We start from the raw sequence: 26476 nt of genomic DNA on the forward strand, positions 1-26476 counted from the left end.
CATTAATTGCGCAAATAATTGCACTGTTAAACAATAATAAGAATACTATATATTTAAATATTTTTGGATTTTTTCTACATCTTCAAATATATTGATTTCAAATACCACACAGAATACAAAGTGTACAGTGCTGATCCCAGGTTCTGCATGGCGCTGCCCCTTCGCAATGCTACAGCGAGACCGGAGTCAGCTGCGCAGCGCTACCGCTTTGAAATGCCACTGCGTTTCAAAGATGCAGCGCCGCACACACAAACCTCCTGCAATTAATGCGTGTTAACTTCTTTAACACTCTAATTCTGCCCAGCATTAATCGCAGGCATTAATGCGTTTTGACAGCCCTAGTAATAATATGCTGACATTTCTGTATTTTCTCTTATTTTGTATGCAAGTAGTTTTGTGAGTGAGATGGGGGTATGCAGGACAAATCAGACTCCCTAAAGGGGTACAGCAGTCTGGAAAGCTTCGGAGCCACTGCCATATAGCAGCAATAAGCAATCTGCATGAGTGGTCAATGTTGTGTCCAATTAGCACATACCTCACTTCACATACCCTGGCTTTGTGTGTGTGTCACTTTAATAATACAGGTTGGGGGGGGGGGAACCTACAGGGAGAAAGAAATCAGTGGAACCTGGCAGATCTGCATGTGGGCAATGATAAGCAAAATGCCACACACATTACTCTGATGGGCCACAGGATTGCCCACTACCGTCCTAAAGTGTTTTGGAACCATATTTTTATTAGAAGGGGAGTTGAATAATTTGGAAATCTTTTTCATTTTCAGAACAGAAGGAAAACAAAAAATTCACATTGTACCACAAATCAAATTTCTTTAAACAATTGTATTTGGGGGCAATCAACATGTTGACAAAGTTGAAATTGTTCAATGGATTGCAACTGATGTAGGATTACACTTAGCAGTACAAAATTTTAAAAATTAAAATGAAAAGTAATTCTGAACTTGAAACATTTCATTTGGAAAGGGCTTTTTCTCCAATTTTCATTTCAAAACCATGTTTTCAAAGGCTCCATCCATGTGCTTACAAAATGCTTTGCTTTTAACACAATGGCATTTTATGGAGAAAAAAAATCCATTGGAAAATTTAAATATTAAATTTAAATATTTAAAGGGATACATGCAACATTTAATCAATCTCTTTCACTTATCTACTAGAAATTACTTCCAGAAACAATATATAATCTAAAGGCTTTCATCAACAATTTCAGTTGCAGGAACCACTGTATATAAGAAATTTCCTGAAGTATTACAGCAAGAATATAATTTCACTTGACTTGAATAGTCTTAGTGGACTGCAAAACTGTTTCAGTAACTATTAACCACTAAAGTGATTCAAAACATGGTCCTTTAAGTGCATCCATTAAAAATATATATATATAAAACACATTAAAATGCACTTTGTTTCTTGAGTTGCTTTTTGCGTTCATAACTTCAATTGTGGAAGCTTTTACCAGATGCTAGAAAAAATTGTCAGGATGTGTTCAATTGAAATGACTTACAGAATATTATATATCTAGAGGTTAATAAAATTCACCAATTTCACAGACTTTCAGAAATAATGAGATGAAAATATCAGATAATTTTCAACTATCAAATATTTCAATCCTTAATTTTTTGTTTCTAAGGCATTTTCAGAAGAATGGCTAACAGAACTGTATTAGTCTTCTGGGACAGGAAGAATAAGGTTTCTGTAAAAATGTTAAATTAATTTTTATAGTGATGTAAAGTCAGGGAAGGGTTGTTAAGGGATGGCCTTCTGCCACAGGGTGGAGTTTTGTTTTGGTATCCTTTTAGAGCTTGCAGGTGTTTGGCATGAGCTGAAATCAGAGCCAGCTGTGATATTTCAACTCTGATATTTCCCTCCCAATATTTCTCAGAAGTGATGCATCAGAGTGATGTCTTACACCTGATGTACTCAACTTGTGTGGTATGTCTGTAACTGTTCTGCTAAAAAAAATACCATTTTGGGATTTTCTGCTCACAGCATTAATATGCTAAAATGTATCAAGAAGTGTGGTTTACACTGGCTAACCATTAATTATTAAATTATCCATGATGTAGCCTCATTTTTTTAAATCTGTGCCAGCCATTCAGAAACAACGGCAATATATGGTGACTATAGTAGGCAGTACACTGCATAAAGAAAAGTAAGAAGAATACTTTTATTTCCCTTCCTTAACAACCAGAGAGCTTTATGCTTCATGGCCTATCGGTAGTATGGTGCATACCTGTTTTTGTTTTATCTTTTTTCAGGAATTTGAATTGATTCAGTAAAAAAATATATTCTCTTTTAAGTTCGTATTGTTTGGAAAACCTCAAACCACATTATATTTCATACACATGTTCCTAAGGGTGCGTTAAATAGGACCATAGTGAGGTCATCCAGTGAGTTTTCAAAACTTTTAAAGAATTCCTTTAATGTACTATATGATCTTGGCCTGATTAAAAGAACATATTTTAGAAAGAGGGAACTTGGAAAAAGTCTCAATATAAAATGCTGCAAGCAGTCAGCCTATAGAGTATCTTTATATGAGCTTCTATAAATCTCTCTCTCTCTCTCTCTCATATTTTAAGGAAAGCAAGTTGTCCCTCTAACAGGTTTGAATATTTTCTTAACTATTGTATCAGTGACCCTAACAGAGCAAATGACACTCTCTCTCCTCCCCTCCCACTCCGTTTTTTAAGGAAAGCAAGTTGTCCCTCTAACAAATATTAACTATTTGAATGTTTTCTTAACTATTGTATCAGTGACCCTAACAGAGCAAATGACTCTCTCAGCCCTTTTAACCTCTGTCTCTCTTCTCTTCACACACATGCTGATAGACTTAGTAGTGAGAATGCATGCATGCAGTTTTCATTTTAACACCACAAATGAACAAAGGACTATAATCAACTGGGGAAAGGTATATAACATTTCATTCAATTGTGGAAAAAATATGTCACCTGCTGATCCAGCTTAGTCAAAAACTTAATGTGTTTTGGAGACTGAAGCTGTTAATGATGTTAACAAAGCATCCCAAGGTCAGAAGAGTTATTGTTTTAGTGTGAGCTTGCAAAAAAGTGTACAGGCCCTTTTAGACCCCCATGCCTCCAAATTATAGGGGCATTTGTTTACTAAAATGGGGAGGAGGGAAAGAAACATGCCTACAGTTGATAAAACTATATATAATTTCAATCCTCCCTTTTAGACTTGCTTCCATTCCTCTTCAGTTATACCACATGTTCTTGGTCTTTGGCTACTAAAGGTCTTGTAGTGCACTGTAAAGTATTTTGCAGCATTGTTAACAGCTGTGCTGGCATAATGCTTTGATGGCTACTGAAATGCACTACATTGTAAAGCCTCAGTTACCAGTGGTGTGTGCCCACATCTTACAATGACTACTGAATTATATTAGACTGCCACTCCCCCCCCCCCCAAAAAAAACCAACAACAACAAAAACACCCACCCACCCCCAACCCTGAAGAGGTTTAGGAAACAATGGGGGTGAAAAGGGAAATCTATCAAAAGCCGCTGGTTGAAGCAAGGCAAGTTGATGTTAAAAGTGCGTTAGCTGGTTATGATAAATCCCTGGCTACATCTAGATTGCATCCCTTTTCCGTAAGGGATTGCATGTAGGTAACTGTATGAGTCATTGGAGCCATGTGTGTACCCATGCATGGCCCCACAGTATGCTAATATCTTTATGGCTGACCTAGAACACCGTTTCCTCAACTCCCGTCCCCTTTTACCCCTTCTCTACTTACGCTACATCGATGACATCTTTATGATCTGGACGCATGGCCAAGAAACACTGGAGACATTCCACAGAGATTTTAACAACCTACACCCCACCATCAATTTCAGCCTGGACCATTCTACACGAGAGATCCATTTCCTGGACACCACAGTACAAATCAGCAATGGAAAATTAGACACCACTCTCTACAGAAAACCCACTGACTCATACAGTTACCTACATGCTTCCAGCTCCCACCCAGAACACACCATACGATCCATCATCTACAGCCAAGCCCTTCGATATAACCGCATCTGCTCTAATCCCACTGACAGAGACCAGAAACTTCAGGATCTCTACCAAGCATTTATAAACCTCAATTACCCACCCAGAGAAATAAAAAAGCAAATTAAAATAGCCAGACAAATACCTAGAAACCACCTACTTCAAGACAGACTCAAGAAAATCAACAATAGAATACCACTTGTCATCACCTATAGTCCCCAACTTAAACCTGTCCAACACATTATCAATAAACTACAGCCTATACTGGAACAGGATACTAAACTCCAAGAGGCTCTGGGAGATAGACCCATAGTCTCCTATAGACAACCACCTAACCTCAAGATGATTCTTACTATCAACCACAGGACATACCACACTAATACCAACCCTGGTCCTTCCCTTGCAACAAACACTGTTGCCAGCTGATACCATTATTGGACCTAACCAAGTGAGTTATAAGATCAAGAACACATATTCCTGCGCATCCAGAAATATAATTTATGCTATCATGTGCCGAAAGTGTCCGTCTGCTATGTACATTGGACAAACGTCTCAGACACTTCGCCAAAGGATCAATGCCCACAAAACAGATATTAGACAGGATCACAAAGAAAAAACAGTTTCTTGCCATTTCAACCAGCAAGGACATTGTCTCAACGACTTGCTTACCTGCATCCTGCTTTAAAGGCCTTCTAAGACTACACTTGAAAGAGAATCCTCTGAACTGTCATTCATGCTTAAATTCGACACTTTACATCTAAGTTTGAATAAAGACACTATTTATCTTACCCATTACAAAGATAGCTTCCCCAGTTATCACCTCTAATATCATTAGCTCACAGACATTTACCTCCCCCCCATCCTCCTTCTGTTCTGAAATTTGATTTGTCCTTTTTATATTTGTTCATTTTTTTAATTGTATCCTTTGGTATATATGGTTGTGACTATTTTCTTCCACTATTTGATCTGAGGAAGTGGGTCTGGCCCACGAAAGCTCATCACCTAATAAACCATCTTGTTAGTCTTTAAAGTGCTACATAGTCCTGTTTTTTGTTTCGGCTACACCAGACTAACACAGCTACATTTCTATCTCTATTAATAGAGGCAGCAAGGACAGGATGTAGGAGTGAGTACTTCAAAGCGACAGCACCACACAGCTGAGCCCAGGATCTGCTGTGCTGCCACTTTGAAACGCCAAGGTGGAGTTCAAAGGGCCAACGCCTCACAGCTGATCCCCACCTCGGCATTTCAAAGCAGCAGCGCCGCATGGAGCCAGAGGTTAGCAGGGGACTCCCCAGCTGATCCCAGGCTCCACACAGCATTTCTGTGGAACCAAGAATCAGCTGGTGAGTCCCCATCTGACCCCAGGTTCTGGGGAAATGCTATCAGAGCCCAGGATCAGCTGGGTTATACCCCGCTAACCCCAGACTCCATGAAGGCTCTTCTGCTTTGAAATGCACAGGATCCTCCATTTGGAGACTCTTGTGCATTTCAAAGCTAGCACGCCCACATGCAGCCCAGAGTCAGGGGGGACTGTTGTACATTTCAAAGAAGGAATGCGGAAGTGCCTATAGACTAGTTGAGTAGTCTATGGAAATTCTATCGACTACTCGACTAGTAAATTAACCAGTATTTAACATCCTTTGATCCTGAGCAACTGCTGGATTTTCAGTTTGTCTTGTTCCCAGTCCATTGTAGTGCAGGAAGTACATTGACAAGACAGTCTATGAAAGGGTAAAATTGTTGAAGAGTGAGAAGGTATTTAGCAGGTTGATGGTGTATGCAGGCATGTGGATGTGGTTGAAACACAAGTACAGTGGTTAGAATGCACAATTGAAAACTGGCATCCCCTCCTCTCCCCCAAAAGGAGTAGGTGCAAGCCCATTAACTTTTTCTTAAATTGGCCCTGAACTTCTGAGTCCAAGTCACTCTTTGTATAGTGGATCAGGAAGGGCAATGAAGGACCCATCTGCAGATGTTTGGAGTACTCACCACAGAAATATAAAGTGCAATTCAAAATGTAAACTAAATATTCAACACAAATGGAAGACAGTTTACTGCTCTTTGCATTGGTGCTTTCTCTTGGAGTCACCTCTCAGAGGAGATAAGGGGTGTAGAAAGTATATCAAACCCAGTGATGTGATGCTAATATTTCAACAGGGGATTCTAAAACACATTTCTAACTATACGAGAAACCCTGAGTCCCAGGAGAAATGGGGACTTATTCCCTTGTTTTCCCATTTGAATACAAGCATGCTCTCAGAACTATAAAGAAGGGAAGGAGACAACACCACTCAGTAAACAAGCCCATTAAGCTGAACTAGAACAGCTTATATTGTGTTCCCAAGTAGTGATGAGAGCAGAGTGACAGTGTCATATTGTGAAAAGGACACCATTTTCAGGAAGTTCTATAAAGGAAGTTGTAAAGAAGCATGATCCTTAGTGGGAAAACAATCTGAAAAACCTGACATTTGGTGGAATCTGGTCAATTTCAAAGACAAAGGCATCAGTATGCGTCCCATGGCAGAGATGATTTAACAGTATCCCTCCAGGCAGGAGGAAAACTTGGTCAGAAGCAGGGAAGCCACCAGAATCCTCCCTGCAATTTGGTATGCAGTTCTCCTGGAGCATCTTCATGATACTCCTTCTTTGCCCTCATTAACACATCATTGCTTTAAGCTCTAAAAACCCGTCTCTCATATCATCATTGGATTTTTTTAATCGTGTGGTGCACAAAACAAAATGTGCGGGATCTTCTTTTCAGTATCACCCTATGTATAACTGCCTCCCATCTAACCCTTTAGTAAAAAAAAAAAAAAAAAGCCTCCTGTAATGTAGTATTCAAAATCCAAACTTAATCCCTATGAAAATTATGATGTGAGAAAGTTGGCTGGTTATCTTCCATAGGCAAAGTCAGCATGGTGCTACCTCATTTCAAAGAGTAACACTGCATTAATCTACCAAAACTTCCACTTTTATGCAGCAGTAGTTTTATAAATACAAGCTCTTGCTATACAATAAATATGTTCTTTGATCACACACTCATTTGCTGTTCTTTTTATATTTCTGCACACTTATAGCATGTACTGGTGCACAGCACATACAACATACAGAATAGCTTCATTTATATCAGTAGTCAATCCTATTTTACCATTTTCAGTGGTGCATTTTGATCCCTTGAGCAATCTCATTCCTTTATCAGCTAGTTGATTCAGAGCATGTTCACTGTGCATGCATTTCCATTCACGCACAATAGATTTATAGCTTCATTTAAATAAGATTCACTGAGTAGCAGAATAGGTGCAAATAGCCTGTATCTTTGACACAAACTGAGCTGTTGTATGAACAAGCAACCCAAAAAGCTCCTGTGGGGGAAAAAAATCAGTCAATACCCAGCTTTCCTAAGTTTATGGGCATAAGAAAGGGAGAATATTTTAACTAAATGTATAGTATCTGTTATGAATAAAAGAAACATTTAACTTTGTGAAATACCAAACACGAAAGACAAATTCTTCTTGATTCTTGGAAGTTGCTTGGCAAGAAAAGGATCAAAATATTTCTGCTTTAAATTCTCATTCAACTATATTTAAAGCTTCATCATTTTTAAAAATATACATAATTTGTAGTGATATCTGCTCTATAGAACAGGATGATTGCTTCTGAGAGTGAAGAATTATTTCCTTACACTTCAGTATTTGCCTAGAAAAACATTACAGATTTTTCCCATTCTGTCCTCTGAAGAATCAGATATTGACAACTGAGGACAGCAATTGCGTAAGACTTAATATACCCATGGTCTGATGCAACATGGAAAAGTCTGTATTTCCAAATGTGCAATCCATTTTAGGTTTAGCAGTTAATTATCATTTGCAATGATACCATGTTACTAGCTTCATAATTAAAGCCAATGACTTAAATCCCATTTTTATAGGTAGCTGAAAGCTGTTGTGGAAGAAAGCAATTGTTATTTAAGATTTGCAAAACATGTTACTCGTGTATCAAAAAGGCTCTGTGAGAACTAACCTGAGGATCTGAGAACACTTGCTGCATACTGTTGATTGGACCATATGGAACACCACTACCTTCAAAGAGTTCGAGCCATTTGGTGGTCATTTCTTCTGAAAATCTAGGAACAAACAAGGAGCATGTGGTTTAAACTCTCCATTTTAGATTCCAAAGAATGTAGAACACCCCTCACTGATTTCTTCCCAGGCAGTCAATAATACAACAAAAATGTGCTGCACGTGGTCTTTGGAAATGCAAATACTAAGCCTTAGGGCAAAGATCCTGGTTAGACTGACTTATAATTCTCTCTGATTGTCTGATGCAATACACCATTGATGCAAACTAAAATTATCAACAGTTTCAAATATGGATCAATGGGTTTCCTCGAGACCTTAATTACAGTAATAAGCTGCATATTTTATTTATTTAACAAACGAATAGATATGATATTGGTAAGAGTCTAATGTACAAAAGTGTTCTATTTTTGATCATAAAAATCACTGATTTAAAGCAGCACAATGTTTTTCCTCCATTACATTTGAAACATATGTCAGAATTAACAAAACACAATTGTTGGTCAGATAACAACATCTACTACATATTTATTTGCTGTACGATTATATAATCAGTCCTCAGGACATCCGGCTGAGCATATGTGTGATCTGCTTATCCTGCATAATACAACATTCCAAGTCTTTTTACATCGTTTATAAAGCTTAGCTCATTTCCTTGAAAGCATTCAATTTTCAGAATCAGAAGTCCTTGTCTCTACCATAGTTCCCTCTTATGATACTTGCATCCTATTTCCTAAGTGCAATTCTACGTTTGTCGAGGCAGAGTTTCCTATGTCCAGTTAATACAAATGGTCCTGAAGCAAAGGCAGTAACTAGCAAGTATAAGGTGATATTTTCTATTGGTTTCTGAAGCAGAATAAACTGATATGGCTTCCAGGGGCAACTGGTGCCTCCAGAGGCAGGGAGGAAGTACAGGGAGGGATGGAGGAGTATGTGAGGACACCCCATTTAGCAATTCGATTTTTGGCAGGGGCACAGAGGGGCTGTGCAACTCCAGAGTGCTACGACGAGTCACCGATGATGGATTTCACCTCCCATAACATGATTATGTTACATAATCCTGAAGATACATAACATGATTGTCTGCTAAGATACTGGTCACATTAAAAAGACCGAGAGAAGTAATTGTCATGCTATAGTCAAACATGTGAAGGAACTGAGATGTAGTATGTTTCCTTTGTTTTCCTGCCTAACTGGCATTTTCTAGCTCACCATTTCCAAGTTCCTGATCATCAACATTATCAACACTACTTTTAGTTTAAAAATGCACTGTACATGGACATCTCTGGATAGCTAATACAAATGTTAAAATAAGTATTAAACACAATTGGGTGTATCTACACAGCAAGGCTTAATTCAAAATAAGCTATGTCAATTGCATAGCTTGTTTCAAAATAGCTTATTTCGAAATTGGGAGATTCTACATAGCACTTATTTCAAAATAGAGCACTCTTCTTTCGACTTTGCTTACTCCGCATACAATGAGGGTTACAAGAGTCAGAATAAGAAATCCTCCATCTTGACAGTATTTTCACATTAAATTTTGAAATAACTGTGCTGTGTAGACACGGACTGACAGTTATTTCAAAATAAGGCAAGTTATTTCGAAATAATGTTGCTTTGTAGACGTATCCAAAGGCAATAGAAGCAAAACTATAGCAAAAAATAACCTATGGATAACTTGTGCACATTACATATATTTTCATGTATAGACTGTAACTGGCTGTACAGTATTCTGTGATACTCTGGGATGAAAATGCTATGAAGATAAGCCATGCTACAATGTACTGTATTGCATATTGTATAGGCACCTATCCTAGCTTCATTTATACTTCTCTTTTCTGTACAGAAGGGATTTTATCCAATTTTCATGAAGTATATTGAATGTATATTACAGGCAGTGATAATTATCCAACATGATGGGGAAATTCATCCTGGTGCACAAGGCATTTGCATTTCAAAGCAGTGAAACAAAAGATGATGTTACTTACAGTGCACTGTAACTAGAGTTCTTTGAGTTGTTTTGTTCCTGTGGTACTTCATGCACATTGTCCCTTGATGAGAGATATTCTCAGTGTCCACAGGATGACACCTGTTCCCTATACATCATTCTTATGCTCTGGTATGTGGAAGGCATCTGCCACCTCTCCAGTTCCTTCTCAGCAATGAAACCTTCTTGAGAAATACAGGTTTCTTTATGGGAAGTTCAGTGAGTCTCATGGTTTGAAAAACGGGCAAAACCATTGAGCTGTATGAGACTTGCTGTGTTCCCTTATCACAGGTGTGTAGATGCCAAAGTATCGAGCAAGTCTTTGGTGGGAGCAGAGAGATCTGTACATGAACCTCTCAAGAGCTTCAGCCCTTCAAATGCAAAAATCCTCCACAGTGTTTTGTATTTCCCAGGGAAGGCTGGAGGATTGCAGTCAAGATACTCTATGCATGAACAATGGTGGTAGCTACCGAGAACAAAGCTCCATCAGCCCTTCTGAGTTAATCATGAAGAGAAGCCTTGGAAAATGTCTGTGCTTCTGTGATAAGATCCTAGAACTGCTCCTTCTGGTTCTGTGAAAGACGTTCACCGAAATTAGAAAACCTGAAATATTTTTTTAGAAGTCATATTTTCCCATTGAGGCCTACCAGTTAGTTGGACACCATGAATTGCAGAGCAGCTGAAGAGTAGTTTTGTTACCAAGAAGGTTTATGCATTTAAGTTGCTTGTGAAAGAGGGCTGATCATGACCAATACAGTCTAGTTCTTAGACTGATTGCTTCAATGACTAAAGAGTTAGAGACGGGGTGGGGGAAAGGATACGCTGAACCCTTGGAAGGAATATAGTATTTATCGGTCTGCTTAAAAGTAGGTGGGGTAGGGTTGCTAGTGTTTGCCACACCATGCAGGCTGCTGCTAACTCAAGTGAAGGGCAAGGCAATTTTCTCTTGAGGGAAAGTATGTAAAACATTCATCAAAGAACATTGATCTCCTTTAGCAGGAGCTGTAAGGACTCTCAGATCTTGTGCTTGAGGCCTTGAAACATCTTGAAATCATCTCACAGGATAGCAGGGTGAGTGGGCAGGCATAACAACCTCATCTGGTGAGGAACAGGACATGTAAGATGGTGGCGTCTCCTCCCCAGTGCCTAGCTCCTGCTTTTCTGGAGGTTCTTCCTGTGGAAGGTGTCCCAGTGGCAATGACTGTTGTTCTTGCATAAGTGTAACCATAGAACTGTTCACATACAGAGCCCCACAGTTCCAAAAAGCCCACTGTACTGGGCCATAAGGAACAAGGCAGGACTTCAGGGTGTCTTTGCCAGTAATCACCTGTATCCAGTCTAGGAGCAAAAGGCATCAGTACCAGGGGTCATGTCACTACTGGAAGACAGGAGGAGACAAATAAGTGCACGGTCTCCCGTGGTCAAGTCTTTGTAAAAGGCTTTCCTACTCCTCAAAAGAGGATTCATGTTCTTTTAGATTAGGAGGTCCCCCTCAGAGGGAAGCCTGGATGAGACTGAAGAATCTGGATAATTGTGAGGTACTGGAGATAGTACTGAAGAGTGGTCCGCGTGTTCTTTACTGTGACTTGAGACATTGAAGACACTGACTTTAAGACCTTGGACTTGGATGAGTCCCTGTGTTCAGAAGGTTCCATTTCTGGTACTGACACCAGTGCTGCTTAAGGTTACCTTCCAGGAGGTCTGTCAGTCTGTTGAGATCTTTTTTGATGATGCTGTAACCTCACTACCTGAGGAGGTAGAATCCTCAGTGATACCCCTACTGGGATGGGCTCCTCGTTTCCGAACAAGTGAATGACTTTCTGCTTCTCTGGGTCTCCATTTCCAGCAAATATAATCTCTTCAATGGTCTCAAAGAATCTGATAGGCCCTCATGTCCTTGCTTAATGGAGCTGGGGCAGTGACCAGCACATTCTGAACAACTGAGGGTAAAGAATAGGGGTGGGACAGATACCATGGATGTCAGAGGGCACTCTGTAAGAAGCAGTTTCAATCTGTCCCTTCTCAGTTTTCTGGATCTACTTGTGAATTTCCTTTCACTATGGGAATGTCTACATTTGCCCTCTACTTCGAAGTAGGGAGGCAAATGAAGCATACCAAAGTTGCAAATCAAGGCCGGGATTTAAATATCCCGCGCTTGATTTGCATGTTCCCAGCTGGTTGCCAATTTAGAAATTCACTAGCCCAGAGTAATTGCCCACGTCTACACACGGCAGTGACACAGGAGTTGATTTAAAGCCCTAACTCGAATTAGCTGGTATTCCTCCTGCAATAAGGTTTACCAGCTAATTCGAATTAGAGGCTTTAAATCGGACTCCCGTTTCACTGCCGCGTGTAGACGCGGGCAGTTACTCCAGGCTAGTGAATTTCTAAAATGGCGACCGGCCGGAAACATGCAAATCAAGCACGAGATATTTAAATCCTGGACTTGATTTGCAACTTCGGTATGCTTCATTTGCCCCCCTACTTTGAAGTAGAGGGCAAGTTTAGACATGCCCTTAGAGAGGACACGAGTCTCTCCAAGGCAGTTGGAATGCCTATTGCTGAAGGTGAAGGATCTGTGGCAGGTCTGTCAAGGCAAGAATCCCAGGGTATTGGGCATGCTCTGTCAGCAAAGGTTGGAGATGTAAAGGGTTGAATGGAGAGTAGGCCTTGACCAAACAAGGACTGGGGGAGCACAAAGTTGTCCTAAATTAAATAGAACAAGGTTTCTCAATCTCCATTGCACCACAACCCCCTAACAACAAAAGTTAATATATGACCTCAGGGAAAAGGGGACACACTGAAGTTTGACCCTGCCTGAGCCCCACTGCCCTGGGTGGGGGACCATAGCCAAAGACGTCAACTTCAGGCAGGGGGCTGTAACATGAGCTATGCTGCCCCTGGCTGAATCCCTCTGCCTTCGGATTCAGCCCAGGCAGTGCAGCTTAGGTCTTGACGCTGGTGCCCATTGGGTCCTGACCCACAGTTTGAGATCTGCTGTAATAGAAAAATACCAGTAAAAGGAAACCATTAAAGAAATAAAAGATAAATAAGAAAAATAAGCAAGATGTGGTGTCCAGTAGGCAGCTATACAAGCTGAACATGACAGAGAAGGAATTTCATCAGCAGCAGCTTTACCACCCTCTCCCATTAAGCAAAGACATGTGTAGACAGACCAACTGATACTGCTGACAAATTCTCCAATCAAGAGTGCCCAGGTGTGTGCACAACGTCATGTGGAGCACCTATAGGGACAATAATATGAAGAATACTAGTGCAAGGGCTTGTGCTGGCCTTCTGAACAGGAGGAAATTTTACTAAATCATAATGTTAGAAATTTAGAAGTACAGATAGTAATGCTAGTACTACTAACAGAACTAATTTATGGTCATGAAATCCATATCATATGATTAGCTGAAACTACCTATTTTCAAGCACAACATGTGATAACACTTTTAAAATCTATTTTAAATTGTATCATTTGATTAATACCAAAGATATTTCAAAGCGAATCTTAATCCAGATCAGTATCTCCTCTGACAGTATCCAGAAAGAACCAAATGTTTTAGAGTAAGAAACCCCCCCCCCCCAAAAAAAAAAAAGAGAAATGATGACTCTGTATTCCTTTGAAGGTCACATCTAATCCCTAACAGAAACTTATTTAAGATCTGATGTACAGGATTTCTCTCTTCCAATATACTTTTTTTTTTTTGCATTAACTATTCTAATTCTTCACATTCTTGTTATCCACTTTAATGGCCAATTTTTCTTTGGATCTTACTACATTCTTGGCCTTAAAGACCTCCTGTAGCACTCATTTTGCAGACTAATTACATATTGTATGAAAAAGCTTGTGTATCAGTTTTTAATTTTCTATCTTTCAATTTCTCTCTCTCATGAATTCAGAGAGAAGAGAAGTTACAGATCTACCTTTCACAGACCCTTCATTATTTTGCTTCCTTTTATCATGTCCTCTCTAAAGTAAACAATCCCAGTGTCATTAACATTCATACAAGTGTTTAGCCATTTCCCTTTTCATTTTTGTCCCTCTTCTCTGGACCTAATTTTATACTGTCCTTCTCTTGCTTGGGCAACCAGTACTGCACACAATAATCAAGGTAAGGTCCCACTACTGATTTATATAATGGCATTATAAACTTTTCTATATTATTTTCGCTCTCATTCCTTATGCATCCTAATACGTGGCTAGCTTTCCTGACCAGAGTTGCACATTATCAAAGGTATCCATTGAACTTTCCACCATGGAGGTCCATGTCCTGAATTGATAAGAGTTAATTTAGAACCATATAAGGAATATAAGTTTTTAAAAGTTTTTCCTCCAGTGGGATTACTTTGCCTTTATCAACATTGCTTTAACTTGCTATGGTGTTGCCCATTCACCTAGTTCAAGTATCTTGAAATTCCTTACAGTCTTCTCTGGCCTTTATTGTCAGGAAAAAGATCCCTGGGGCTTATCTTTCTAATATCCGTTGTGGTGAAGCCAGTGTTCCCTCTAAGCTGCGCGCAGCAGAGTTTCACAAGTGATTAATCAGCCCTGCCTTGTCAGAGGCTCAGGGCTCCCTGTATGGAGTTGACTGACTGGGAGGGGTTGATTAATCACCTCTGAGACTGTGCTGCTGTTAAGCTTAGAGGGAACATTGGTGAAGACTGATGCAAAGAAAATTTAGCTTCTCAGAAGTTACCCTATCTTTAATTACTCCCTTTAGTCTTTGGGGATCCAGTGGACCTGATGATTCTTTCGCAGGCTTCTGGCATACTTAATGAATTTCTTGCTGTTCTTTTTAACAAAATGAATATAGATGTGCCTCACAGCAAAACATGAATGGTTACTGAAATCAGAATCCTTTCAACAAGAGTGTCAATTATTTAAGGATGCATAAACATTATGCTCCCATGACAAGTCTGATTAATTTTCAAGGCAAGTATATTTATCATCACCGGAGTTACACAAGTGATCTTGGATAGTCTGTGAAATAAGTGTGTGTCAATTATAAAACATACTGCCTGGGCCGAAGGTCTTCCAGCAGCAATCACAGAGGCGCTTTTGAGAAGTTTTATTATTTGTCTATTCTTTTTTTTGTCAGGCAACAGAAGAGAGCTGAAATCTTTTGAAAAACAAAAGGGGCAGTCTTTTAAAAACATATGCATTAAAAGAAAATCACATTTTGATCACTCTCTGGATCTTCTTTCTTTCTTTGGGGGCTGGAGAGAAGTCCTAAAAGTATTACACTCAGTCAGAGATGTACCATCTTCTCATTCCATCATCCCTAAAGGAAACATCCATCATTTTCTTCTGCAATTGAAGCTCTTGACCTAAATCTGATGTGGAATATCATCCTTTGTCTGTGCTTAAGTGCATGCTTTTTAAAGACAGACATAATTTTTTTTGAAAATAATTAAATAAATAGCCGTTGACATTCAGATTACAGAAGCAAAAATATGTTCTTGCTTGTGTCCTCAGGCTCATTCTGTTGTCTCTGGACATTCTAGTACACACTTTTCAGCATGAAAGAAGTGTTCTACCAATACCTATCTATCTAGATGAAACAATGTGAATTTTAAAAGAAGAAGACCACTAAATCTATATTTCCAAACTTTGGAGTTCAGGGTTTCACATTAGGCCATTTATTTTTATATGGTAACTTGGTTTGTAGTTTTATCATCAGTGATTGCCTACTGTGTAGTAAGTGCAATTTTGTATTAAAGAATTTAAAGTGATAAATGATATAGGTTCTTCCAAGCTGAAGGACCCAAATTGTCAATGAGACTGTTGATGTTAAAAGTTTGAATATAATACAGTACAGTCATGAGATAACAGAAGATGACAGTTTTCTCCCCCAGGAAGCCAGAATTGTGAAATTCTCTCCCCATAAAAGTACTTCTGTGGTAATCTTCAGGACTATGTGCAAATTTTTTTTTCTTCGCACCATTTAAAAAAGTTCCCCAACTTCAGATAAACTCCAATTTGTTAATATTTGCCAAACTACAGTTGGTTGGTTTTCTTTTCTTTTTTTTTTTTTTGGCTTTTTATTTTATTATTAGGGCACCCAAACTCTTTGAAAATGGGCACCAAAATTTTTTTTTATTTATTCTGTTTTCTAAGAGGAAAAATGGCATTTATGAAAACACAAAATAGTCAATAGTCCACCTTCATCAGTAATTTAAAAAAATCCAATGATATAGAAGCATAAACACCATACTGAATAATGTCACAGTTCTGAAATGCAATTGTGAATATGAACCCATCCTTTGCAACTAGGAAGAGCTTCACTGACTTTAAATGATACTTGGTGTGGATGTATTGCCCACACAACTGGGTTCACAGGGATAGAGTCTAATTGTGTATTTAGAGAGGGTTGGGTTGATTTTTTTTAAGCTTGTTCTGCCTTCAAATATATGCAACTTCAGGTGAATTTTTTTCTTTTTACAAGAGACTCAATCATGTAACATATAAATCTGTGGTAAGGAGCCTTGGCTGAAAGAAACAAAGGAGATTTAGACCCCTTACTATAGAACCTGTAGGTCTTTACCCTACCAGAGCAAGAGCTAGACTGTACACTCTCTGGTAAATTTTTGGTTTTTTGAGACATCTCCAGTCCTCTCTGCACTTCATCACAGAGCAGTTACAAAGTTTCTACAGCCATGATATGAAAGAAATGCATTGTAACCTGCATTATTTAAAATTAAAGATATTTCAGATTTTAAAATAAAAAAAAAAAATCTCCTAGCAATCCTAGGTGAAACAACTCAACTTGCACTACAAAATTCCTTTGATATTTGATAACCTGTAAGTTAAAATCCTCATCCAGCAGCTTTAATGCACGTGTGCTCTCCTTGAACTCATGCAGTTATGTAATCATAATTCTACATTTATAAATTCAATAAATACACTAGAGTAAGAAAACCATTTCCGCATGCAACACTGCATCCCAAGTTTATAGCCTGGACAAAAATATTCACAGCTTAGCTGTACAGTGAATTCCTAAAACAAAAGGCAATTCCCCTTATATCAGTATGAGCATGTCTCACGATTTTTTTCAGTTATTCACTCTGCGAGCCAGTATTTCTTGTTTCAACACTGTAGAAGAAATATCTAAAATTCAGAGTACAATTGACCAAATTGGATTATCAAACAAAAAGGATTATAGACATCACCAGTACAGATTGTTCTTAAAATAAAAACCTCTGCTTACCATTTATTTCTACTGAGAGTCATGAGGTAGCTTTTGCCTGTCAAATCTCTAGTCATTAAAATATCCTAATTTCCATCTTGATTCTTGGATAGGAAAGGGTCAGTAGTGTTGCAGAAACACACAGCCCCTGGAGAATGTAGGGTGGGAGAAGCTAGGGAATTTTCTGGTGTACTCCTTTTGCAGCCAGTTAGAAAACAACATCAGTGCTCTAAATAATGAATTATTAAACTGGGGGTTGCAAACAGGTGTCTCTATCTCACAGCCTCTCTGCATCTCCCATTAATTTCTTAAATGCATGAAAACATTTCCATTGCTATTAGGTTTTGTAAAAGTTTACTTCTACTGTATCCATTCTAGATTGTATTGATAATGTGCCCTTAAATACAAAACATGTTTTTAACAACGAAGGACAGAAGCAGAACTACTAGCACAACAAGCTGGTTTCAGAGAGGGGCAAGGCATACACAAGCAAATCATGAATATCCACCACAGCCATTAAAAATTCAGAGCTTATGATCACCTACTGATCATTTGCTTTATTAACTATCCAAAAGCATGTGATAATGTTGTTGGCTACGTCTACACTACGAGCCTCTTGCGGAAGAGTACATGCAAATAGATCACTCATTTGCATATGCTGCGTCCTCATTTGCATTTCCTCTTCTTTTCCCTTTTGCACAAGAGGTTTTTGCTCAAAAAAGCACTGTGTATATGGTGCCTTTCTGTGCAAAAACCCCCCTTTTGCACAAAAACAAGAATGGCTCTTGCGCAAAAGAGGGTTTTGCGCAAAAAGGCGCCGTTTACACACCATTTTGCACAAAAACTCTTGGGCAAAAGGGAAAGGAAGAGGAAATGCAAATGAGAGCATGACATATGCCAATGAGCACCCATATGCATTTGCTCTTCCGCAAGAGGCTCGTAGTGTAGATGTAGCCCCTCTGACAGGAGGTACCAGCCCTTCACTGTGAAAGCTGAGCCTAACCAGCTCACCTGGCTAAAGAAGCCTGCTCCCACAGCCCTGCTGGGCATGCTCAGACTGAAGCCCAGGTATAAAAGCTTGGAGGGAGGCTCAGACTGGGGTGGCTGCTGAGAGGACTGGTGTATTACTTGAGCTCCTGCATGTAAGCTGCCAGACTGGGAGGCCAGCCATTAGGGAATAGCCAGGGAGGCTTCCAGCCCAGAGGAGGAGGAGGAGGAGCAGCAGCAGATGGATGCCGCAGAAGAGGCCAACCAGCAGAGACCAGATGTGGAAGGGCCCGGCTCAACGGATGCAGATTGGTAAGGTGCCGGAAATCCTGGACAGAGTAGGAAGTAGCCCAGGGTGGGGAACTGGAGTCCCCGAGAGCTTAGTGTATTTTGTGTGAGCTCCCTGCTTACCACTGACAGGGCCCTGGGCTGGAACCCAGTACAGAGGAAGGGCCTGGGGCCGTGTACCTCATTATCCCCCAAGGGGGACACTACACCTGGACTACTGATTTGGTCACTAGGCTGCACTGCCCTGGTAAAGAGAGCTTTTATAGAGACCCTGGCTAAGCCAAGCCACACTGCCCTGGTGAATGGGGCATCTACTATAGACTCTGGATGGGCGGGGGAGGCTGTACCTGCTGGGGAAGAGTGGGCTTTGGGGTATATCTGTATCTGTTGCAGAAGACATGGGGTGTGGTGCCAGGAAGCCCAGGGGCTCAATAATGCTCCTTGGGTGAGGGACAAGGAACTACCCCATGACAGTCCTATATGACAGTCTTTGGAGGACACTGGCAGACATGAGTATCAAGCAAACTCAAATGCTCCTGAATTATATGAGAAGGGTGGAAAAACAGAGGGCTTACAGTAGGTTGCAAATGCACAGGGCATTGCAGTGAGCTTGTTTCTCTCCTCTGCACACTGGCATTTGCACAGATGTTCCAGCTTCTCTCTGAGCTATTGCAACAGAAGCCAAGGGTATGAGGTCTACCAATGTTTGTTTGCAAATTGTGATAAAACTATCTTTAATCCTTCTCAAATGTAATAAAGCTTTCTAATAGCACGAACAAAACTGCTGAGTAGTTTGTTAATTTGGTTTGTAAATATTTTGTTTCTTTTTTCCATATTTCCCATTAACTATGATTTGACTATGTGAATAGTGCTAATAAATGCTATAATTCCCTGATCACATCTTGATTTAAAAATGTATTCTCCCAGAGCATGACTCAGGAGAGAACCACAATCTTTCTGATCCTGCTGCTAGAAAGACAGCATAGTGCTTAAAAACACCTGACTCAAAGAAAACAGCACAGACATTAGAAAGATTAGGGAACCATTTCTCCCTAATCAAAACGAACTTAGATTACACCATTGAAGCAGACACTTGAGTTTTCCATGCTGTGTCATTTGGCCTACTACTGAAGTGTAGTGTTGCTGGACCTAGTGTCTGACATTTACTCTATAAAATATTTTTAAAATGCAAACCATTATCTCTAAGGGTATGTCTACACTACCCTCCTATTTCGAACTAGCGGGGTAATGTAGGCATACCGCAATTGCAAATGAAGCCCGGGATTTGAATTTCCCGGGCTTCATTTGCATAAGCGGGGCGCCGCCATTTTTAAGTCCCCGCTCGTTCGAACCCCCTGCCGCGCGGCTACACGTGGAGGGAAATAAATCCAAATAAATTAGCAAACTCTGGTTGGGTGCATCATCCGGGATGACAGGCCCGGCCAGCAGAACTCTAGGCACAGCCAGCAATGTGAGCTCTATTGTGCCTATCTCAAAACAGCAAGGCTGAGGAAGGAAGTCCATTAAGAGGCAGCTTGGGGGTGGAAATGGTGCATTTTCCATGTCAGAATCCTGTTTGTACTATATCTAATACAGCGGGGAATGAAAAGGTCATTTTATTAGGAGGAGGAGTGAGCTACTCAATTGGATTTCCTATTTCCAGAATGATGAGTGCTGTGGCAAAAAAAATTATCTACCTTTGAAGTAACAAATTGTATCAAAGGAATAGTAAATGCCTAGACAAGCACTCCGAGCGTCCCCCTTCAAATTTGCACCAAAATTACCTCAATGAAAATGATCTGTATTAGAGAAATGGCAACACTTAAAAAAAAAAAGAGAAAAATTTGGACCTATTCTGTATTCTTAAACAGATGAAAAAACGGAAACGTAATGCATGCAAAAGCTGAAGTATTTTCTTTTCCATATGTGTACATCAGCGATCATTCCAATTTAACAAAAGGACATGTTCAAGCTATTCTACTTGAAAGTACGTAAAAAAAAAATTCAAGAGCAGGATGTTCGGGGAGCAGGGTTGGGGACTAAGGCTGACAGACTGCATACCTTATTCTAAAAGTAACTCAGTAAACAGCTTTATGGAGTTTGAAATATGTCCAGCCAGGTTCACTTTTTTTCTATTCTTCCATATACATAATTAGGATACATACATAATTAGGATTAATAGTCAAATGTGACACTAATTTAAATCTCTGAGAGGAAATTATGGAGATTGATATATTTTATTCTCCCCCCTTCCCTCGCGACTATCAGTTTTGTTGGTGATGCTGAAAAAAAAAATCAAAACCGTCTGGTGGTCCATCTATTTTTATGGCACCTACCATCTGAATATCTGTTTGGGTAATGACCAGGAAAAGAAGGCTGGAATAGCTGTTTTACTTTCTGAACATCCAACTGATAGGCTACAAAGATTCAGTAGCATCTGCTGTCCTCTCTCCAGGACCTGGAGAATATGTTAGTTACAGGGTCCTAGTCAAGAAGAAAACAGAGGAACAGTCATTTGTTTTCACCTTCCAAGACACTTAGCTACCATGGTGATAGCAGCTTTAGGAAATGGATTAAATAAATCATCATCAACTTTGCCAGATCTTCATAATGCCTTGCACCATGAGCATCACTACTGCCTTACATGGACTGCATTGACCAAAACTGTCTCATTTACAACAGCATAGACAGACTGGTGCACGGGGTGGGGGTAGAGAGCTGAGAATGATTTGGAAAGGCCAGTACTATCAAAGAAAGGATGTTCATGAACAAATATACTCTGCCCGACACCAGTAGGTTTGTGGTGTTACAGCTTCTGGGCCTCATCTCACTGGTGTTCTGGACAAATGTTGGATTTCTGATTAGAACCATTAGGCTTCATGGCAGCCAAGTAACTTTTATTGAAATTATGCAGACTCATGTGTTAACAGACAAGTTACCAACACTGACAATATGAGTAATGGCCATATCTTCACTAAGCAGAAGATTGATTGTGGCAGCATCAACAGCAACAGTCTTCTGCAGTTCAATTTAGTGGTCTAGTTAAGACACACTAAATCAGCCATTTCCAACCCGAGGCTTGCAAGCCACATGCGGCCCCTTTTCCCCCCAGGTGTGGCTTGCAAAGGCCCCCCTTCCCATGGTTCAAAAGCCGCTCTGTGCCCCCAAAAACGGCCCTCTCCTCCCGGCTCCCTGTGCTGACCTGGGCAGGGGAGCCATCCGGCACAGCCATGAAAGCTGCAGAAATAAAGATAGCAGCAGGAGTTGTTGCTTCATAATTTCTAGCTCTTGGACACAAAGCTTCCTTTGAAGAATGCTTCACGTGATAATTGTTATAAAAATTGTAGTATGGTTTATTAAGCAACACCATAAACAGTTATGTAAAACATGCACTAATTGTTAGTTTCTTTTATCAAAATGTTCCATAATTAGGTTTTTTTTTAAACACTTAAAACTGAAAACACAAAAGCTAGAAATATGCCCCCTTCTCCAAGTCTCCTTCTCCCTACTGTTCTAACCAAGAAAGAAGACTGCAATTCTAAGATGAACTTTTCTGTGTATAGAAAAGAAGGAAAATAAGAGAAAATAAATGTATTTTGTGTTTACAAACAGTACAGGTAGAAGCCAGTTTGAAGTTTTTCAGCATCCTCGACTCAAGAGTCATGGAAAGGTTGATAAAATTTTTGTTACTGGTGTTTTAGGACTTGTCTATGCATGGGGTTTAGTGCACACTAGCTCAAGATAGCTGGTGTGAAAATTCCTACAAACATACAATGCAATTCCTTACAGTGCATTAACTCCTGCACTTACCACAAACTCTGGAGGACTCTGTCAAAATGTATTTGATTTCAAAGTGAATTGAGTTAGTGTGATCTACTATTTCACGTGCATGCAATGTAGCTTCATGCTACTATTGCAGTCCTCAAACTTCTATCCCACACTGCTTTTCAGGCATCTGTGACTAGCCTGTTTGTTTACTGGGGTACCCTTCATGTGAATGCCGGGGTGATGACCTATTTGCACCTGGATTCTAGTACAGATGAACTACAATGATATTACTCCAGCAGTCTTTGTAACATACCTCAAGCAGCCACTTGAAGCTGTGCCGAGAGCCTAGATCTCATTGCCATCTGGGAAGAAGCATCAGAGCAGCAAATTCCGGGGGCCAGCTACCACACTAAAGATGTGTTTGTGAGCACTGCATGTCTGAGAAAGAGGTCATGACTGGGACATCAACCAATCCTGGATGAAGAGCAAACAGTTCAGGAAGACTTGCATTAAAACCACAGTATGACTGTGGAAATATAGCCTGTCCATTTGTCGAGGAGCTGGTTGGGATTTTATGTAATTACACCACTGTTGAACCTTCCAGTCTAAAGTGGAAACAGAGAAGATTACTATCCAGCTGGTCCCCAGGTGCCGCCTGCTAACTCAACCAATCCATAGAAGCATCTTCAAGGTACAACCTTAACTGCAAAGGCAAACCAGGAATAATTCTCAATCCCCCAAAAAGCTCCGAGGCACAAATGCAAACCCAAACTGCACACTCTAAAACCCCAATGTATCCCTCCTCATATATGCAGCACTTAGCAGGTCTGAGGTCTCCCCAAGACTCCAAAGATTCTCATGGAGAGGAAAGCAGAAATCATGTTAAAAATCCACTGTACCAGCCCCTCTGTAAAGTGCACAATAATTATCTTTTTTTCCCCTACTCCTCCAAACACAACATCTGCAGTGGTCAAGACCCTGAACGATGGGGGCTTCAGCAACAGCTGAGCAATTGGCTAACCTAAAAGGGAACTTGGATGCGGAACTTGGATGAAATATTTGCAAACCTAGTGGCAGAATCCCCCTCCAAAAATGAAAAAAAAAAACAAAGAGCTGACAGGTGTATGTGAAACCAGAGAAGGAAAAAAGACAGTGAGCTATCCAGAGAGAGTGATAAAATGGCCATATACAGCATAGAAATTACCAGACAGAACACTGCCATGGCAAAAGATATTAGCAAGTGTGAAAAAAATCAGAGTAAGGGATGGGGGGGACTGTTCCTATAAAATCAGGACATCTGGTCACAATAAAAGATACTGTAGAGAAACACTGGGTCATGCAAAATCAACTCTTGTAGGTGATCCAGCAGCAGAATGCTCAGCTGCAGTGCATGCTGCTAGCAGGCACACAAAAACACAATGCCCTCAAACAGTTGATGGATGATACAGGGCAATGGGACACCTGTATATGTTCCCGGCTGTATATGTATATGTTCCTGCAACCATGCTCCCAGATGCCATTGCCCTCCCTGGCCTAAATTCCAGACAACAAGAACTGCACCTGGGAACTCACCTTTTTCAAGGCCTATAACAACGCCAATTAGTGTAAGTCCCAACACTGTACACCAGAATGCAGCTTCAAGCTGTATACTTGACTGCAAACTGGATCCCGCAACTCGTCCCCAACATTATTGCATGGCACCCTCCATTGCATTGTGTCACTTTAAAACTGTTTCACTGTTGTTTCAATCAAAGGTTTATTTCTGGATGCTTTGGAACAGATTGAATTTTCAACTATTTTAATATTAAACAACATTCATACAGAATCTGCAATGCATAGAACAAGAAAATGGTGGCTTTTCCCTACTTATATAAAATAAAGAATGCCACAATGTTTCATTTTTACCACCCATCAAAAACCTGCAATGTCCACAATCCAACTTATCACCACTTCCCCACCCCTCAGGATAACAGATGGATGTGCAGCTGTACAGTTTTGGGCCTGAGACAAAGTAAGAGCAAAAAGTAACCCTACAAACACTGCCCTGGCTGTTTCTATTTTCTAATGGGTGCCTTAGTGGCTGCTCAAACCACTAACCAGGTCCCCCACCAATTGTTAGGCCTTTGTCTCTACTCACAGATATTGTGCAAAATACGACATGCAACTATAATCTTAGCCATTTTTTCCTCCTGCTGCTTCTAACCTGGCCCACAGACAGTGCCAGCTTCCTTTCAGATGGCCAAATGCACGAGTCACTATTATTCTGCAATGACTGAAGCAATAGCTAAATAGTTCTTTTGTGCAATTTGTTCTGGTGGCCTTTCAATGCCTTCATTAGCAAGGGAAGCAGAGAATACGACAGGTCTCCCAGGATAATCAGAGAAATCTATGTTCATAAAGATCCTGGGGGCAAAGCCTCCTTTATTTCTTATGGCAAACAGAGCTGAGTTCCAAAATATACTAGCATCATGGACTGTACCAGAACACACTATATTTCCATTTGTTAACCTGCATATAAAATCAGGCATCAGGTCATCAGAGGCATCACAAAGAAATGCTACTTTCTGTTTATAAACTCTGAACCTTTGTGAGAGTGCAAATGATAGGTCCCGTCAATTGCCCACACACAGTTTGAGGACCCTTTAATTATCTCCTGAGATCTATAAAGCTTTCTAACCCAGTGACACAATACCTTATGCACAGTCCATGCTGAACTGGCTAGTTATGGACTGGTAACATTTGAGTGTGGCTCACTTCTTAGCTTGTAATGGTGAGCTGCTCAACCAATGGTACAGGACACCACCTGCTGCTATACTTTCACTACAGCTTCAGGACTCGTTTGACACAGGTCTCAAAAAGGCTACCTTTGCCATCCTGAAATTCTGTCACTAATCTGATTATCTCAGGTCTGCAGAATGATGCCTTCCCACGAATCGATGCTGATCTCCTGAGCCTAGAAATGATTGCATTGTGTGAAACTGCTCCAGAAACTGCTCATGAATAGATGCTGCTTGATAGAATCCTTCTCTTTCTCATCCTTGTTTTCCTGCCTCTGTTAATGCTGGAAAAGTCATTGATGCAGCCATATCATCTGCCCAGTGATGTGGCGGGCTAAGTCGAAAACCAAAGCCCTGAAATCTGAGCGCAAAATAAAGCCCCAACAGCCTCTGTGTATTTGAAGTTGCCAGCACAGTAGGGCACTGTTGGGTTCATACAGGCTAACAGTAATTCAAATGGTGCTAGCCCACCCAGAAAGAGAGAAAGCATAGGGCAGAAGAAACAGAATCATGGGATTTTTTTTTAAATTTAACCCAATCTACCAGAATTCCACTGGCTTTCACAATGCTTCCCACAGTAAGAAAAATTCCACAATGCACACAACTCAGCAGCAAAGGATAATGAGCTTTTATAGCAGAATTCCACATGCTTGTAACATACCAAACTCCTGCCATGTATACACAATTATGTGAATTACAGGAGGGCAGAGCTCTTAGTGCAACTTACACACTGGACTCCAACTGGAATGCGTCAACTCAGTGTGAACTAAACCACCTGTGCATAAGAATGGCCATACTGGGTAAGATCAAAGATCCATCTAGCCCAGTATTCTGCCAATGCCAGATTTCCCAAAGGGAGTGAACAGAAACACGCAATCAATCAAGTGATCCGTCTCCTGTCATCCATTTCCAGCCCTTGACAAACAGAGGCTAGGGACACCATTCCTACCCATTCTGGCTAATAAGTATTGATGGATCTAACCTCCATGAATTTATCTAGTTCTTTTTGAACCCTGTTAAAGTCCTAATCTTCACAACGTCCTCTGGCAAGGAGTTCCATAGGCTGACTGTGTGCTGCATGAAGAAAAACTTCCTAGTTCTTATTAATAGATCTCAAAGTCACGTACTGTTTCAAGCCAATTCCACAAGCCAAATACACAGGGAAGCCTTGGAACGTAACTTCATTTACAGGTTTAATTCGTATAACAAAGGTATGAATAAAGTCACTGGCTGGATGGTCCACTACATTCCACATCCTAATGACATAAAAAACCAAACAATGGGTACTTAAGAACAATTTGCAACCTCTCTATCAGCTTCATGTAGCATGGAGACTCTAATTGAATACTTCTCTCCCCCTTTTCCCCTTCCTCTAT

At 40.3% G+C, this 26476-nt stretch overlaps 1 protein-coding gene across 3 annotated transcripts in view; it reads right to left on the bottom strand.

Moving 5' to 3' along the window:
• The window catches only part of SUGCT (succinyl-CoA:glutarate-CoA transferase), a 477897-nt gene that overhangs the window by 233644 nt on the left and 217777 nt on the right, over positions 1–26476 (bottom strand). For all 3 annotated transcript variants that reach the window (XM_006124080.4, XM_089776539.1, XM_006124079.3), the window contains one exon: positions 8042–8144. In XM_006124080.4, coding sequence (XP_006124142.3) covers positions 8042–8144 — 103 coding nt within the window. The remainder of the gene's footprint in view (positions 1–8041; positions 8145–26476) is intronic.

Source organism: Pelodiscus sinensis, chromosome 2, assembly GCF_052426305.1.
Source record: "Pelodiscus sinensis isolate ZL-2025 chromosome 2, ASM5242630v1, whole genome shotgun sequence".
NCBI lineage: Eukaryota > Metazoa > Chordata > Testudines > Trionychidae > Pelodiscus > Pelodiscus sinensis.